Source organism: Mesoplodon densirostris, chromosome 12 (assembly GCF_025265405.1).
Source record: "Mesoplodon densirostris isolate mMesDen1 chromosome 12, mMesDen1 primary haplotype, whole genome shotgun sequence".
NCBI classification, from domain to species: Eukaryota; Metazoa; Chordata; class Mammalia; order Artiodactyla; family Ziphiidae; genus Mesoplodon; species Mesoplodon densirostris.
In genome coordinates this window covers 21,041,581-21,059,794 of record NC_082672.1, presented here as the reverse complement: position 1 = coordinate 21,059,794, position 18,214 = coordinate 21,041,581, and the positions used below count along the sequence as shown (strand labels likewise).

General features: G+C 39.5%; 1 protein-coding gene across 5 annotated transcripts in view; it reads left to right on the top strand.

Annotated features, from left to right (window-relative positions):
- UTRN (utrophin) overlaps positions 1–18,214 on the top strand; it is a 533,820-nt gene that overhangs the window by 175,835 nt on the left and 339,771 nt on the right. For all 5 annotated transcript variants that reach the window (XM_060114636.1, XM_060114635.1, XM_060114639.1 and 2 more), the window contains 3 exons: positions 4,003–4,116; positions 5,120–5,275; positions 9,098–9,268. In XM_060114636.1, coding sequence (XP_059970619.1) covers positions 4,003–4,116; positions 5,120–5,275; positions 9,098–9,268 — 441 coding nt within the window. The remainder of the gene's footprint in view (positions 1–4,002; positions 4,117–5,119; positions 5,276–9,097; positions 9,269–18,214) is intronic.

The window sequence follows — 18,214 nt, the reverse complement described above, 5'->3', positions numbered from 1 at the left end:
TTTGGGCCTTTCCTCATGTACTTGGCTTCCTTCTGCTGAGCTGAATTTAGCCGGGTCTAGTCAGAACTGTCATAAGCAGTAGTTCTTTCAAACAGCCACTTTTGAACAGTTATATGATGGAACAAGCATTAATGTTGACAGCATTTAAACACATTAAATGGATGCTTATGCAAATATGTACTCACCCTGGCTACTAATTCCTATGAAGTGTCTGTTAGGAATAGACACCAGAACTTGAAGTGGTAATTCTTTGTTTCTTTCTTTCTTTCTTATTTATTTATTTATTTATTTATTTAATTGGCTGTGTTGGTTCTTCCTTGCTGCGTGTGGGCTTTTCTCTAGTTGCAGCGAGCAGGGGCCATTCTCTGTTGCGGTGCGCAGGCTTCCCACCGCGGTGGCTTCTCTTGTTGCAGAGCACGGACTCCAGGCGCACAGGCTTCAGTAGTTGCGGCACGTGGGCTCAGTAGTTGTGGCTCACGGGCTTTGTTGCTCCTCGGCATGTGGGATCCTCCTGGACCAGGGCTCGAACCCGTGTCCCCTGCATTGACAGGCGGACTCTTAACCACTGCGCCACCAAGGAAGCCCCTGAAGTGGTAATTCTTTCATGGGGTTAATCTTAGTAGTAAAGCACTTGATTTTGTAGATCTGAGTAATACTAGCTACCATTTACTGCATACCTGCTCTGTACCATCTCTGTTTTTCAAAAGAATCAGGCGAGGCAGTTGTTATTATTCCTGTTTTATAGGTGAGCTATGGAAGCTCCCTGAAGAGAAATTGAGAAATTAGTTTCTCAAGGCCTCATGGCTGGTAAGGTGCTGAACTAGGTATTCAGATCTTGGTCTTTCTTTTCATGGGGCACACTGCCTGTCCTAGAACTCAGTGTGGTCAGGATTACCTGCGGAATTTTTAGTCATGAAAACACTTTTCAGATTCCTCTCTGTTCCCTTTGTTCCTGTTGGGATGATCAGTTGGTCTACGTGGCTTGTCTTTGTCTGTTGCTTCCCTCTTTCTTTCTTCTCATGTTTCACTGTAAGAGGAGGAGCAGGTGTGTGTGAATTGTGTGTGCTCACAAGGGTCTGTGTGTGTCTGAAGGAGGGAGGAAGGGGGTTGATGCCATAAAATTTCCTCCCCTGTGCCGGTGATGGGGATCCCTGAGGCTGCTTGCTTCAGTCAAGGCTGATTGTGGTTAAAACCTTCTTGGAATGTAATGCTTCCACATAAAGTTCAAAAATTCTCAGCCCGGGAGACTATCAATTTTCCTTATTCCAAACTAGATTTAATGAATTGCCCAGTTACACAGCAGTAATGCTGCAAGTTCAGACTGGAGATTAACAGTGCGAGAAGTGGTAACAAGTTAAATGGACAGTTAAAAAGGCCCTTTATGAACTCTACAGATATATTCATACTTTCTCTGTTTTTGCACTTTTATCTTTTACACACCCCACTCCACCCTGCCCTGATCATGTCTTCCTAAGCAGTCTTCTAGGATAAGATCTGAGAATGCTGGAGCAAACCCAGAAGAAGAGATATGTCACCAGTTGAAAATATATGAGTAGTGTGGGTGTATGAGAATAGTGACAGACAAGCTGAAGAGCAGAGGGAAAGGAAGCTTGGGGAAAGTGCACAGTGTGACTGAAAGGGCTTTCAAAGCTTGCTTGGGAGAAGGGGAACGAGGAAGTGCTTGCACAGGTGGTATAACATGAATAGAATAGACAGAAAGGCCCAGCTATATAAGCACTTTTTGCTTCCCATCTTCATCAGAGAATGATCCTGCAAACTAGAAAGTGGAGAATGGTCATTATTGAGGGTGCATTAGAGCCTGAATTATGAGTTAGATGGAAAAATGACACAGTCCTTCAGATGCCTAAATCTACATCCTGAGTAGCGTGGGATTTTACCCATGATCTCAAGGTCGGATTATGCAACTTGTGAGGAAATTAGCAGAAAAAAGTGGAGATGGGTGAATGTCCTAAATAAGGGGGAACATTATTTTCTAGAAGCTAAAGACCTGAAGTAAGCTTGATGTCAGTTCCTGGCAAAGCTGTAGATGAATGATCAACCAGAGATCTTATATGTGCTTAGGAAAGAATGTGGTGGTCACCAGGAATCAGCATGGATACCACTCATAAGCCTTGTCTGAACTCATTTCCTAAGTACTGGTTGCTTTTATTTATTTTTTGGAGGAGGGATACTAGATTATTAGATAATACAGATTCATAGTCTCACATTTCATGTGTGCTCATTTAGTTCAAACAATGCTGACAAACTATCATTTTGGGTAAGTCTTGATATCAGCAAAGTATTTGAGAAAATCTCTTATAACCTTACCAGAAGGAAATGGAAAGCTACTTAGATGTTAGAATTACGTTGATTCCCATGTTTTGAAAACGAAGCTGAAAGTTTGTTGGTTAATGAATGAGATGGTGTCCTCATGGGGTAATGCTCAGGTAGGCACTGTAATTGGCCTTATTTTTCATCTGGAAAAAAACCCAAAACCCAACCCAAGAAAACCCAACAGAAAAAGGATAGCTCACTGTCAGATTTGCAGATAAGAGAAAGCTGGGAGGCACAGCTGATAAGAAAGTGGAGAGACTAAAAATTCAAATCATTCTGTTGGCTTTTTATTGTTGTAGTGTTAACTAGTATCGTTAGCATAATAAGGCAAAATTTAATATTTATAAATATCAAGTTCTGAATTTATTACAGAAGTCAATTAAACAATATGGGATAGGGAAAATGTACTTTTGAGGTAGTTGTGCGAATTTTGGAGTTTTAGCTAACCATAATATTATGAATAATATATATCTAAACAAATTTAAAAAATGAAGGAAACAAAACCCAACTCTACAATAAGAAACATAAAACTGAAAAAAAATTTAGATGGCATTTTCTGAATGTAATATCCATACCTGAAATACCAGTTAGGTTCCATCTTCGTCATTCATTGCAACATTTTAAGGATAAGAGTACTTAGTTCTCAGTGGCATATTTTAAGTACATTAAAAAGTTTATGTAATTTTCAGAGCATGTTGATCACAGTGTTGATTGCAGTATCTGGGTATCATGTACTAGAGACATCATGGAAAGAATTGGGAGTGTTTAATCACTAAAAGACTAAGGGAAGACATAGTGGCTGCCTTCCAATCTGAAGGTTATTTTTGAATAAGATAGTTAATTTATTTCCATTCCTAGGGAGGAATGAGAAGCAAATAATTGAGGAAAGTACAAGGAAACAAATTCAGCTCAATGCAAGGGAAAATAACAAATCAGACTAACCAGTGATGGATGGGGGACCTTGGAAAGAAATGACCATCACTTTACTCTAGTTGTGGAGCTCAAGTTGGACCTAATTATTTGCATTCTTCAAGGTCCAGTTCCAGTGTTACTACCTGTCTGAAGCCTCATTCTTTCTGCAAAATGTTCCCTTTCTCATTTCCCCCAGTACCACACACAGTAACTGGATTACAGTGGGTGCTTAGTAAATGTTGGATGAAAGAATGGAGCTGGGTAGTGGACCATACTGGGTTCTTAGATAACAAGGCATCCAACCACAGAACTAAGAAAAATCTGTTGTATTCCCTCCACTGTGCTATTTATTCACTCCTGCTTTGAGTAGCCAACTTAAGGAAAGAATTGTTCTAAATTATATGAGAATGAAAGATTTTTAAGCTGATTATACCCAGAAAAACATTTTTTACCTTTAATTTGAATTTTTAATCACAGATATTGCTCACGTTAAGCAAAATAACTTTGTTCACTGGAGAGTGTTTCGAAATTTTTAGAATCATCACCAAGATATCATCTCATGAGGATTTCAGGCAACAATGAAGAAAATAATTATTTTCAATGTTGGAAGTTTAAAAAAGAAAGAAATAAAATAAATGAAAATGATGCTATCAGAGTTTTGAAAAGTTGCCTTTTTCCCAGTAGCAATAGATCTTGAGATGTAGTAGGTTGAATGCCACTGAGTAATATCCCCCTTTGTTATCGTGTTTGATTTAGGCTGATTCGAAAGTCATTGAGAAGTGGATGGATGGTGTGAAAGACTTCTTAATGAAAGAGCAGGCTGTCCAAGGAGATGCCGAAGGGCTGCAAAGACAGCTTGACCAGTGCTCTGTGAGTTCTGCTGATCTAGGGAACCTGCTGCACTAAATAACATTTTCTTCTTCTTCTTTATTATTTATTTATTTATTTATTTTTTGCGGTACGCGGGCCTCTCACTGCTGTGGCCTCTCTGGTTGCGGAGCATAGGCTCCGGACGCACAGGCTCAGCGGCCACAGCTCACGGGCCCAGCCGCTCTGCGGCATGTGGGATCCTCCCAGACCGGGGCACAAACTCGTGTCCCCTGCATCGGCAGGTGGACTCTCAACCACTGCGTCACCAGGGAAGCCCTCTTCTTTATTATTTGCTGCTTTTATTAAAATTGTAAGAATATGACATGACAATAAACCTAGATAAAATATCTTTCATCATAAACCTTTTTTTGACTTTATAGCTAGTCAACAAATGACTGATATTTCATATTTCTGTTTTCGGCCGTGGTTATAGAATTTTTAAAAATTTTTATTTCATATTGGAGCATAGTTGATTAACAATGTTGTGTTAATTTCAGGTGTACATCAAAGCGATTCAGTTATACATATACATGTATCTTCTTTTTCAGATTAAATTTTGGGTGGAGAACATAAGAGCAATTTTAGTTCATTAGTAGCTGCTGTTTTATGTACGGTGACAATCTTAGTGTCATAATTACCAGTTGTATATCGCTCTTATTGTGCCACATGGTGAGGCTTTAAGAGAAACATATTTTACAGATGAAGTTTGCCAGTAACACTTCTTGCATTTTATATTTGTTGAAATCATTAGGCTTCTCTAAATTAATTAAAAGTACTATTCCCTGCTGAGAGTCAAGTATTTCCAATCTAATTTGGCAGATGGTTATATGAAACATCCAGGTGAAATGAATTTCTTAAGACAATATTTCGTAAGTAGTTAAAAGTCCTGACTCCCAAGCAGTGTGTTCTTAAAATGTTTGCAGGGATACAGGCAGACAAACTGTAATAATGGCATCTACTTATACAGGCATGAACTCAACAAGGGCTTATGTTATGTTTTCAGGCATTTGTTAATGAAATAGAAACAATTGAATCATCTCTGAAAGACATGAAAGAAATAGAAGCTAACCTTCGAAGCTCTCCAGTTGCTGGAATCAAAACCTGGATGCAAACAAAACTAGCTGACTACCAAACACAACTGGAGAAATGTAGCAAAGAGGTGAGTTTTTAAACTTCACTGCCTGTGGTTTTCAAGAGGTAGATAGTGGCTTCTCTTGACAGAGTAAACTGATGTTATAGCCCATCCAGTCTGAAAAACTGAGGTCTAGAATAACTACAGCATGGGTGGCAGGCTGGGGCCAGAATTGGGTCATGTTTTTTTAATGAAGGGAGGGTGCTATTGTACCTTTGGCCCCTGGGTGGGAATGAGCTTGACATATTCAATAAGGAACAAGAAATTTGTTGTAGCTGAAATAGAATGAAGGAAGGAGTTAGCAGGTTGGAGAATGGGAAGATTTGAGGTCAGAAGGTAGGTAGAGATGGACTGTATATGGCCTTTGAAGCATAGATTTTGACTTTTATTTCAAGTATGATTTTACATAGAAGGCAGAGTGTTTTGAGCAAGGAATTGATACATGATAGATCTTTTAAGATCACCCTGGCTTCCATGTGGATAATTTGCTCTGGGAAAGCAAGAATAAAAATGGGGAGAATACTTAAAGGTTATTGCAGCCTTGGAGAGAGAGGATGGCCCCTTGGACTAGGGAGATAGTGGTGGAAGTCATGAGAAATGTTGGGTTGCACTACATTTTGAAAGTGGAGCTGGGAGTCTAGTAATGGATTACATATGTGATATGAGGAAAAGTGAATAGTTAACGACAGCCCAGGATTTTTGCAAAGCTTCCACTTTGTGTGAATTGTGGTGCTATTTACTGAAATGGTGAAGACTCAAGGAGAAGCTTTTGTGGGAGCAGGTGAAGTGATGCTTTCCATACTGGAAGGATTAAATTCAAGATTACGAGACATGCAAATGGGGTCTCTAGCACTTACTACTGGTCAAGGATGCTAAGAAGGAAAGGTCAGCCAGAGGGGAAATGCCAGGAGAGCATGAGGCCCCAGTGGCCAAGTGGAGAAAGCTTTTCACAGTGCTCAATGCTGAGGACTGCTGAGACTAATCAGAACTGGAAAGCAAGCTTTAGACTTGACAAGATGATCGCTTTTATGGACTTTGAGAAAAGTGGTTCCAGTGGCGTGGTGGGAAAGAAAGTCACATTGGAGAATGTTGAGGAGAGGAAAGCAAATGAAGTCCTGGGGCAAATGTAACCAACTTTGAGAATTTCTCTATTCAAGGGAGCCGGGAAATGGGGTAGGTGCTGGAAGGGACGTGGGGATCCAAAGAGCTGTTTTTGTAATTTTTAAAAAAGGGGTATTACTGGAAGTTTGCATGCCAAAAAGGACTTCACTTAGAAAGAGAAAATGATGCAGAAGAGATTGAGAGAAGATAATTGCTGAAGCAAAGTCTGTGATTAGGCAAGAGGGATGAGGTCCACCCTCTAAGTGAAAGAATTGCTATTAGGTAGTCCCTCTGTGGTAATGAAGGGAAGGCAACTATGTGTACAGTAGGAATATGATGTAGTTCTCTTCTGATTGCTCCTGTTTTGTTAGTGAAGTAATAGTGAGGTTGCATACAGCTGAAGTGAGTGAGAAAGGGGTAAAAAACAAGAGGAGGAAATGTGAAATGCAGGAATACCCCACAGACAGTTGTGTAGATAGTACATAGCTCTTAATACAATGGTTTTTGTTTAATGTTTATACACGAAAATTTTATATTTGCATCCCCGAGTATTTTATTTTGTTTTCCCCCAAATTCCTTATTTTGAACAAGTTCAAATTTAAAGAAAAGTTGAAATAATGGTTGAGAGAATGGCCATAAGCCATTCCTAAATTTGACAGCTATTAATGTTTTGTCACATTTGCCTTTTCTCTCTTTGCATACATACATACACACAGGCACACACACACATACCTTTTTTTTTTTGTTATATATGTAGTTTTGATAGGAAGTCGAAAATATTATGACATTTCACTCCTAAATACTTCAGCTTGCTTCTTCCATGAATGAGGACAATCTTCTACAAAACTGCAGTGTCGTTGTCATAGTTAAGAAAATACTTTCATAATATCATCTTATATTCTAGCCAAATTCAAACTCCTTTAAATGTGCTATAATTTGATGACATGTGCTTGAAGGAGCTGGGGATTTTTTAGGAAGTAAATAAGGAAACTGGTTCGGAAGTGACAGTGAAGAGCAAGGAAGACAATAGCTAGATGGGTAGATAGATAGATGCTTAGGTACATGTAGATATTTAGATCTGTGTATCTATTTATCTACATATATACATACATACACATATGACAACATAGAATTAATTGTGGATTATTATTGTTTCAAAGTATGGGGATAAATACATGGGAAAAATTTTTAATTAATTAATTAATTAATTTTTTTCCTGCTTTATAACAAATTTAATCAGTTATACATATACATATGTTCCCATATCCCCTCCCTTTTGCGTCTCCCTCCCACCCTCCCTATCCCACCCCTCCAGGCGGTCACAAAGCACCGAGCTGATCTCCATGGGAAAATTTTAAGTGTCTTCAGCAAGGAGGCAGCCACCTGCTATGTAATTATCTAAAGCAGTTCTAGACTATTGTAGATCACTGAGTAGTAAAAGGTTGAAGAAATTTTGGACATAGTGTTGCCAAATTTTTATTTTTCTAAGAAAGGATAGATATATAAAATCAACAAATAAAAACAGTCTATTATATGCATGATATCGTGAAAGGAAAAACATCTTAATGCCAAAATGTAGAAAGTATATAATCTCCGATAATTAATGATAATTTTAAGCTTTTCTTGTTTGGAAAAGTTTGCTACAGTGTCCTTATTTGTCTCACTTCTTTGTGGATCCATGAATATTATATAACTGACTAGTGTTTGGAAACTACTAGTAAAAAGAATTTTGGGGAAGTGGGGCCCTGAAATCTGTATTTTTTAAAAAAGTTCACTAGATCAACAAGACTTGGGAAGCAGGGCTGTGTATATTGCTGGCAGTAGACTCTCTGAGTGCCATGTGGGGCAGTGAAATCCAAGCTTCTATTTAGTGCCTGTCTATTTTAATGACTGTGATCCTGTTTGGAGAGTGGAACAGGAGGGCCACTAAGTATTCCCCCTTACTCTCGAGAGAGCCATCCTGTTCCTGAACTGCCCTTTTGTCACCGCCAAGCAAGCCCTGGCAGGGTGACCACTACTGCGAGATTTCATTTGAGTGGGAGGTTGAATAGTGAAGTGAGCCGTGGATGATCTGTGTGGTATGATATCTTCTCCCACAGAAGTCAGTGTGTGGTTAGAGGGATCTTTCTGAAAGATATTTTTAGGCTTCTTTATATAGTTAAAAAAGCTATTGAACCAGATTCAGACAAATACCTATTTTCTAATGTAACTTTTTTGTATCTGTGTGGAATATACAAGTACAGTAGATTATCAAAACCAAAATTTTGTAAAGCAGTGTTGTAATCAACATCTTTGATAGCAATCTACTCTTCTCTGCTTTTAAAAAATGCAGTCTTAATGGGGAATCCTGTTAAAAAGGAAAAAATGGACATTTTGGTTGCTTCAGGTTTTTTTTTCCCCATAAATAATGTTATAGTAGATTTCCTTGAAATGTATGCTTTTATGGACATCGGTTAGAGTCCTTCAGTTGAGTATTACTCTGTCAACAGTTACGCATTTTCAAAATTATAGTAGATGTTTCCAGATTAATGTCCAAAATGTGATACCAAACCCCAGTTATAATTATTGTTTTCATTATTGCTTATATTCCACAGCATCAGCACAAGATGTATAAAGAGTTTCATCTGAATTTTAAACCTTAAGACTCTTTGTGGAAAGTTATTACTGTGTCTTTTGATATTAGAAACTGAAGCTGACATTTAATATATCAGGATTTGTTTATTCGCGTGAATGGCTTTTCCTTCCTAGATTACTATTCAAAAAAATAGGTTGTCTGAAAGTCAGGAAAAAGTGGTGAACCTGAAAAAAGACTTGGCAGAGATGCAGGAATGGATGACCCAAGCAGAAGAAGACTACCTGGAGAGGGATTTTGAATACAAGTCACCAGAAGAACTTGAGAGTGCTGTGGAGGAAATGAAGGTGAGGCTGGACAGTCAGGGTCAAGAGGCTTTATATCTCCCCTCCTCCCTTTAAAATCAATCCATCAGTCAATCATCTACCTAGCGGTAAGGCCTGATAATGTACATACAGTCTTTCACAGTAAGATTTCAAGTTACAAAAAAAACAACAACAAAAAAAGGAGGGTCAGCTGCCATGATTTTAGCAGGGATAGGAAGCTGAGAGTCCACGTGTTAACTTGGCCCATGAGTTGTGTCTTGAGGGCCCCTGCGAAAATGTCTTACATTAGAACCTTGGTGAGCCACAGTGAATGACTCAAAAATTTTGTGGCATCAATTATATTCACAATGTTGTGCAACCATCACCACTATCTATTTCCAGAAATTTTCAGGAAAAATTATTTTTTGTAAAGAACAAGAGAGACTTCCCAAATGGATTGGGGTTTATCTTTATTTCACCAGCTGTATTCTTCCAGGTAATACATGGGGCACACACATGAATACCAAAATTTTTTTGGAGCAGGTGAGACAAGCATTAGGAATGTTGTCAAGAGATTTAATATCAATTGGGTCCACAGGATGTATTTCCTGTAAACTTATATTTCTGTGTCAGTAGTCTTGCACACTCTTTTTTTATATAATAAAAGAACTGGACATCAATCCCACTTTTCCAACACTCCTTCAAGTGTCCTTCAGTGTTGAAGCCAAAGGAGATAGTGTCTTAAAAGCTACTTTTTAACTTATTTTTTATTAGTTTCTGCTTTATAACAAAGTGAATGAGTCATACATATACATCTGTTCCCATATCCCTTCCCTCTTGCGTCTCCCTCCCTCACACCCTCCCTATCCCACCCCTCCAGGCGGTCACAAAGCACCGAGCTGATCTCACTGTGCTCTGCAGCTGCTTCCCACTATCTATCTACCTTACGTTTGGTAGTGTATATATGTCCATGCCTCTCTTTCGCTTTGTCACAGCTTACCCTTCCCCCTCCCCATATCCTCAAGTCCATTCTCAAGTAGGTCTGTGTCTTTATTCCTGTTTTACCCCTAGGTTCTTCATGACATTTTTTTTCTTAAATTCCATATATATGTGTTAGCATACGGTATTTGTCTTTCTCTTTCTGACTTACTTCACTCTGTATAACAGACTCTAGGTCTATCCACCTCATTACAAATAGCTCAGTTTCGTTTCTTTTTATGGCCGAGTAATATTCCATTGTATATATGTGCCACATCTTCTTTATCCATTCATCCTATGATGGTCACTTAGGTTGTTTCCATCTCTGGGCTATTGTGAATAGAGCTGCAATGAACATTTTGGTTCATGTCTCTTTTTGAATTATGGTTTTCTCAGGGTACATGCCTAGTAGTGGGATTGCTGGGTCATATGGTAGTTCTATTTGTAGTTTTTTAAGGAACCTCCATACTGTTCTCCATAGTGGCTGTACCAGTTCACATTCCCACCAGCAGTGCAAGAGTGTTCCCTTTTCTCCACACCCTCTCCAGAATTTATTGTTTCTAGATTTTTTGATGATGGCCATTCTGACTGGTGTCAGATGATATCACATTGTAGTTTTGATTTGCATTTCTCTAATGATTAACGATGTTAAGCATTCTTTCATGTGTTTGCTGGCAGTCTGTATATCTTCTTTAGAGAAATGTCTATTTAGGTCTTCTGCCCATTTTTGGATTGGGTTGTTTGTTTTTTTGGTATTCAGCTGCATGAGCTGCTTATAAATTTTGGAGATTAATCCTTTCTTAGTTGCTTCATATGCAAATATTTTCTCCCATTCTGAGGGTTGTCTTTTGGTCTTGTTTATGGTTTCCTTTGCTGTGCAAAAACTTGGAAGTTTCATTAAGTCCCATTTGTTTATTTTTGTTTTTATTTCCATTTCTCTAGGAGGTGGGTCCAAAAGGATCTTGCTGTGATTTATGTCATTGAGTGTTCTGCCTATTTTTTTTTCTAAGAGTTTGATAGTTTCTGGCCTTACATTTAGGTCTTTAATCCATTTTGAGCTTATTTTTGTGTATGGTGTTAGGGAGTGATCTAATCTCATACTTTTACATGTCCCTGTCCAGTTTTCCCAGCACCACTTATTGAAGAGGCTGTCCTTTCTCCACTGTACATTCCTGCCTCCTTTATCAAAGATAAGTTGACCATATGTGCGTGGGTTTATCTCTGGGCTTTCTATCCTGTTCCATTGATCTATCTTTCTGTTTTTGTGCCAGTACCACACTCCCTTGATTACTGTAGCTTTGTAGTATAGTCTGAAGTCAGGGAGCCTGATTCCTCCAGCTCCGTTTTTCGTTCTCAAGATTGCTTTGGCTATTCGGGGTCTTTTGTGTTTCCAAACAAATTTTGAAAAATTTTGTTCTAGTTCTGTGAAAAATGCCAGTTGTAGTTTGATAGGGATTACATTGAATCTGTAGATTGCTTTGGGTAGTAGAGTCATTTTCACAATATTGATTCTTCCAATCCAGGAACATGGTATATCTCTCCATCTATTTGTATCATCTTTGATTTCTTTCATCAGTGTCTTATAATTTTCTGCATACAGGTCTTTTGTCTCCTTAGGTAGGTTTATTCCTAGATATTTTATTCTTTTTGTTGCAATGGTAAATGGGAGTGTTTTCTTGATTTCACTTTCAGATTTTTCATCATTAGTGTACAGAAATGCCAGAGATTTCTGTGCATTAATTGTGTATCCTGCTACTTTACCAAATTCATTGATTAGCTCTAGTAGTTTTTCTGTAGCATCTTTAGGATTCTCTATGTATAGTATTATGTCATCTGCAAACAGTGACAGCTTTACTTCTTCTTTTCCAATTTGGATTCCTTTTATTTCCTTTTCTTCTCTGATTGCTGTGGCTAAAACTTCCAAAACTATGTTGAATAAGAGTGGTGAGAGTGGGCAGCCTTGTCTTGTTCCTGATCTTAGAGGAAATGTTTTCAGTTTTTCACCACTGAGGATGATGTTGGCTGTGGGTTTGTCATATATGGCCTTTATTATGTTGAGGAAAGTTCCCTCTATGCCTACTTTCTGCAGGGTTTTTATCATAAATGGGTGTTGAATTTTGTCGAAAGCTTTCTCTGCATCTATTGAGATGATCATATGGTTTTTCTCCTTCAATTTGTTAATATGGTGTATCACGTTGATTGATTTGCATATACTGAAGAATCCTTGCATTCCTGGAATAAACCCCACTTGATCATGCATGTTGTATGATCCTTTTAATGTGCTGCTGGATTCTGTTTGCTAGTATTTTGTTGAGGATTTTTGCATCTATGTTCATCAGTGATATTGGCCTGTAGTTTTCTTTCTTTGTGACATCCTTGCCTGGTTTTGATATCAAGGTGATGGTGGCCTCGTAGAATGAGTTTGGGAGTGTTCCTCCCTCTGCTATGTTTTGGAAGAGTTTGAGAAGGATAGGTGTTAGCTCTTCTCTAAATGTTTGATAGAATTCACCTGTGAAGCCATCTGGTCCTGGGCTTTTGTTTGTTGGAAGAGTTTTAAACAGAGTTTCAATTTCAGTGCTTGTGATTGGTCTGTTCATATTTTCTATTTCTTTCTGATTCAGTCTTGGCAGGTTGTGCATTTCTAAGAATGTGTCCATTTCTTCCAGGTTGTCCATTTTATTGGCATAGAGTTGCTTGTAGTAATCTCTGTTGATCTTTTGTATTTCTGCAGTGTCAGTTGTTACTTCTCCTTTTTCATTTCTAATTCTATTGATTTGAGTCTTCTCCCTTTTTTTCTTGATGAGTCTGGCTAATGGTTTATCAATTTTGTTTATCTTCTCAAAGAACCAGATTTTAGTTTTATTGATCTTTGCTATCGTTTCCTTCATGTCTTTTTCATTTATTTGTGATCTGATCTTTATGATTTCTTTCCTTCTGCTAACTTTGGGGGATTTTTGTTCTTCTTTCTCTAATTGCTTTAGGTGCAGGGTCAGGTTGTTTACTCGAGATGTTTTCTGTTTCTTAAGGTGGGATTGTATTGCTATAAACTTCCCCCTTAGAACTGCTTTCGCTGTGTCCCATAGGTTTTGGGTCATCGTGTCTCGATTGTCATTTGTTTCCAGGTATTTTTTGATTTCCTCTTTGATTTCTTCAGTGATCACTTGGTTATTAAGTAGTGTATTGTTTAGCCTCCATGTGTTTGTATTTTTTACAGATCTTTTCCTGTAATTGATGTCTAGTCTCATAGCATTGTGGTCAGAAAAGATACTTGATACAATTTCAATTTTCTTAAATTTACCGAGGCTTGATTTGTGACCCAAGATATGATCTATCCTGGAGAATGTTCCATGAGCACTTGAGAAAAATGTGTATTCTGTTGTTTTTGGATGGAATGTCCTATAAATATCAATTAAGTCCCTCTTGTTTAATGTATCATTTAAAGCTTGTGTTTCCTTATTTATTTTCATTTTGGATGATCTGTCCATTGGTGAAAGTGGGGTGTTGAAGTCCCCTACTATGATTGTGTTACTGTCGATTTCCCCTTTTATGGCTGTTAGTATTTGCCTTATGTATTGAGGTGCTCCTTTGTCGGGTGCATAAATATTTACAATTGTTATATCTTCTTCATGGATCGATCCCTTGATCATTATGTAGTGTCCTTCTTTGTCTCTTCTAATAGTCTTTATTTTAAAGTCTATTTTGTCTGATATAAGAATTGCTACTCCAACTTTCTTTTGATTTGCATTTGCATGGAATATCTCTTTCCCTCCCCTTACTTTCAATCTGTATGTGTCTCTTGGTCTGAAGTGGGTTTCTTGTAGACAGCATACATATGGGTCTTGTTATTGTATCCATTTAGCCAATCTGTGTCTTTTGGTGGGAGCATTTAGTCCATTTACATATAAGGTAATTATCGATATGTATGTTCCTATTCCCATTTCCTTAATTGTTTTGGGTTTGTTATTGTAGGTATTTTCCTTCTGTTGTGTTTCTTGCCCAGAGAAGTTCCTTTAGCATTTGTTGTAAAGCTGGTTTGGTGGTGCTGAACTCTCTCAGCTTTTGCTTGTCTGTAAAGGTTTTAATTTCTCCATCAAATCTGAATGAGATCCTTGCTGGGTAGAGTAATCTTGGTGGCAGGTTTCTCTCCTTCATCACTTTAGATATGTCCTGCCACTCCCTTCTGGCTTGTAGAGTTTCTGCTGAGAGACCCGCTGTTAACCTGATGAGGATTCCCTTGTGTGTTATTTGCTGTTTTTCCCTTGCTGCTTTTAATATGTTTTCTTTGTGTTTAATATTTAACAGTTTGATTAATATGTGTCTTGGCTGATTTCTCCTTGGGTTTATTCTGTATGGGACTCTCTGTGCCTCCTGGACTTGATTAACTATTTCCTTTCCCATATTAGGGAAGTTTTCAACTATAATCTCTTCAAATATTTTCTCAGTCCCTTTCTTTTTCTCTTCTTCTTCTGGAACCCCTATAATTCGAATGTTGGTGCGTTTAATGTTGTCCCAGAGGTCTCTGAGGCTGTCCTCAGTTCTTTTCATTCTTTTTTCTTTATTCTGCTCTGCAGCAGTTATTTCCACTATTTTATCTTCCACGTCACTTATTCGTTCTTCTGCCTCAGTTATTCTTCTATTGATCCCATCTAGAGTATTTTTCATTTCATTTATTGTGTTTTTAATCATTGCTTGATTCATCTTTATTTCTTCTAGGTCCTTGTTAACTGTTTCTTGCATTTTGTCTATTCTATTTCCAAGATTTTGGATCATCTTTACTATCATTATTCTGAATTCTTTTTCAGGTAGACTGCCTATTTCCTCTTCATTTGTTAGGTCTGGTGGGTTTTTATCTTGCTCCTTTACCTGCTGTGTGTTTTTCTGTCTTCTCATTTTGCTTATCTTACCATGTTTGGGGTCTCCTTTTTGCAGGCTGCAGGTTCGTAGTTCCCGTTGTTTTTGGTGTCTGTCCCCAGTGGCTAAGGTTGTTTCAGTGGGTTGTGTAGGCTTCCTGGTGGAGGGGACTAGTGCCTGTGTTCTGATGGATGAGGCTCAATCTTGTCTTTCTGGTGGACAGGTCCACGTCTGGTGGTGTGTTTTGGGGGTGTCTGTGGCCTTATTATGTTTTTAGGCAGCCTCTCTGCTAATGGGTGGGGTTGTGTTCCTGTCTTGCTAGTTGCTTGGCATAGGGTGACCAGCACTGTAGCTTCCTGGTCGTTGAGTGAAGCTGGGTGCTGGTGTTGAGATGGAGATCTCTGGGAGATTTTCGCCGTTTGATATTATGTGGAGCTGGGAGGTCTGTTTTGGACCAGTGTCCTGAAGTTGGCTCTCCCACTTCAGAGGCACAGCACTGACTCCTGGCTGCAGCACCAAGAGCCTTTCATCCACCCACCTCAAAACAAAAGGGAGAAAAAGTAGAAAGTAAGAATTAGTAGAAGAAAGAAAGAAAGAAAGAAAGGAAGGAAGGAAGGAAGGAAGGAAGGAAGGAGGGAGGGAGGGAGGAAAGAAAAGAAATGAAAAAGAAAGAAGAAAGAAAGGAGGGAGGAAGGAGGGAATGTAGGAAAAAGAGGGAGAAGATAATGTAAAATAGAATAAAGTATGATAAAATATAATAGCATTATTAAAATAAAAAAGTGATTATTAAAAAAATTAAAAACAAAACCAAACAAACAAAAAACAAGAAAAAATAACGGACGGATACAACCCTGGGACAAATGGTGGAAGCAAAGCTATATAGACAAAATCTCACACAGAAGCATACACATACACTTTCACAAAAAGAGAACCAGGGGAAAAAAATCGTAAATCTTGCTCTCAATGTCCACCTCCTCAATTTGGGATAATTCGTTGTAAAAAGAGGAAAAGGGGGAAAAGTCTGAAATCTTGCTCTCAAAGTCCACCTCCTCAATTTGGGATGATTCGTTGTCTATTCATGTATTCCACAGATGTAGGTTACATCAAGTTGATTGTGGAGCTTTAATCTGCTGCTTCTGAGGCTGCTGGGAGAGATTTCCCTTTCTCTTCTTTATTCTCATAGCTCCCGGGTCTCAGCTTTGGATTTGGCCCCGCCTTTGCGTGTAGGTCGCCGGAGGGCGTCTGTTCTTCGCTCAGACAGGACAGGTTTAAAGGAGCCGCTGATTCGGGGGCTCTGGCTCACTCAGGCCGGGGGGAGGGAACGGTACGGAGTACGGGGCGAACCTGCGGCGGCAGAGGCCGGCGTGACGTTGCACCAGCCCAAGGCGCGCCGTGCGCTCTCCCGGGGCAGCTGTCCCTGGATCCTGGGACTCCGGCAGTGGCGGTGTGCACAGGCTCCCCGGAAAGGGGGCGTGGACAGTGATCTGCGCTCGCACACCGGCCTCTTGGTGGCGGCAGCAGCAGCCCCAGCATCCCACGCCCGTCTCTGGGGTCCACGCTTTTAGCTGCGGCTCGCGCCCGTCTCTGGAGCTCCTTTAAGCAGCGCTCTTAATCTCCTCTCCTCGTGCACCAGGAAAGAAAGAGGGAAGAAAAAGTCTCTTGCCTCTTCGGCAGCTCCAGACTTTTCCCCGGACTCCCTCCCGGCTAGCCATGGTGCACTAACCCCTTCAGGCTCTCTTCCCGCCGCCAGCCCCAGTCCTCTCCCCAGCGCTCCGACTGAAACCCGATACCCGAGCCTCAGCTCCTAGCCCCGCCCGCCCCGGCGGCCAAGCAGACAAGCCACTCGGGCTGGTGAGTGCCGGTCGGCACCGATCCTCTGTGCGGGAATCTCTCCGCTTTGCCCTCCGCACCCCTGTTGCTGTGCTCTCCTTCGCTACTCCGAAGCTTTCCCCTTCCGCCACCCGCAGTCTCCGCCCGCGAAGGGGCTCCTAGTGTGTGGAAACCATTCCTCCTTCACGGCTCCCTCCCACTGGTGCAGGTCCTGTCCCTATCCTTTTGCCTCTGTTTATTCTTGTTCCTTTTGCCCTACCCAGGTACGTGGGGAGTTTCTTGCCTTTTGGGGGGTCTGAGGTCTTCTGTCAGCGTTCAGTAGGTGTTCTGTAGGAGTTGTTCCACGTGTAGATGAATTTCTGTTGTATCTTTGGGGGGAAGGTGATCTCCACCTCTTACTCTTCCGCCATCTTCCCCCAGCCCCATATCAAGTATTTTTTGATAACTTTCAATGGCTCCTTCCTCTCTCTGCTTCCCCATGCAATGAATCTTCTTTTCAAAGCCAAGACACCTTTGAATGTCCTCTCTGAAGCAAGGTCCTGACACAGCACCCCACCCAGTGAAGCAGATGGAGGGCACGACCTAAAGCTACTTTAAAAAAAATAAGAGTTGCAGCTTGCCTACAAGTATAACAAAAGCAAAAATCTATGCAGATATTTTTAAAAGGATTGTTTTTCACCAATGCATTATTGTGTATGAGTCAAAGTAAATAAAAATGACTTTTATTGTAGTATTTTCACAGAACACTTTTTTTTAGTGTAGCTTTCCTTGAAACTTTAAAAATATTCAGTATATAAGGTATTTTAAAGGTAGCCCACCATGTTAACAACCATCTTATTCGCACTACTGACATTGTAGTTCGATGGGTTTTTGTTGTTGTTGTGTTTTTTTTTTTTTAAGGTCACTATGAATGAGAATTAAAAAAAATGAGATTAAAACTCTTTATTGGGCAACATTTAATTCTGCCAAACAGCCATTAGGATTTTAAGAAAACCACTACACTTAATTATTTTATCCCAACCTAGAGAAATTTAAAACCATTAAGTAGTAAAGAAAGCTACAAGAGAAAGTGAAAGGCTGTTTTAGTTTGATTTTCCTGAGTATGAGACTTCTATGAAGCACAGAAGGAGTCAGGCAGGAAGCTACTTTTAGATCAGATCTTCCCAGTATAACTTTGTCATCTTTGAAATGCTGTTAATTATCAGAAGAAAATATGTTTATATTATTTTTAAAGAATACTTCTACCATGGTGCACTTCCATTTTTGCTTGACTTCCAGTGATCAATTAAAATTAATACACTTAATTCTTATTATGGACCCAGACTTTGA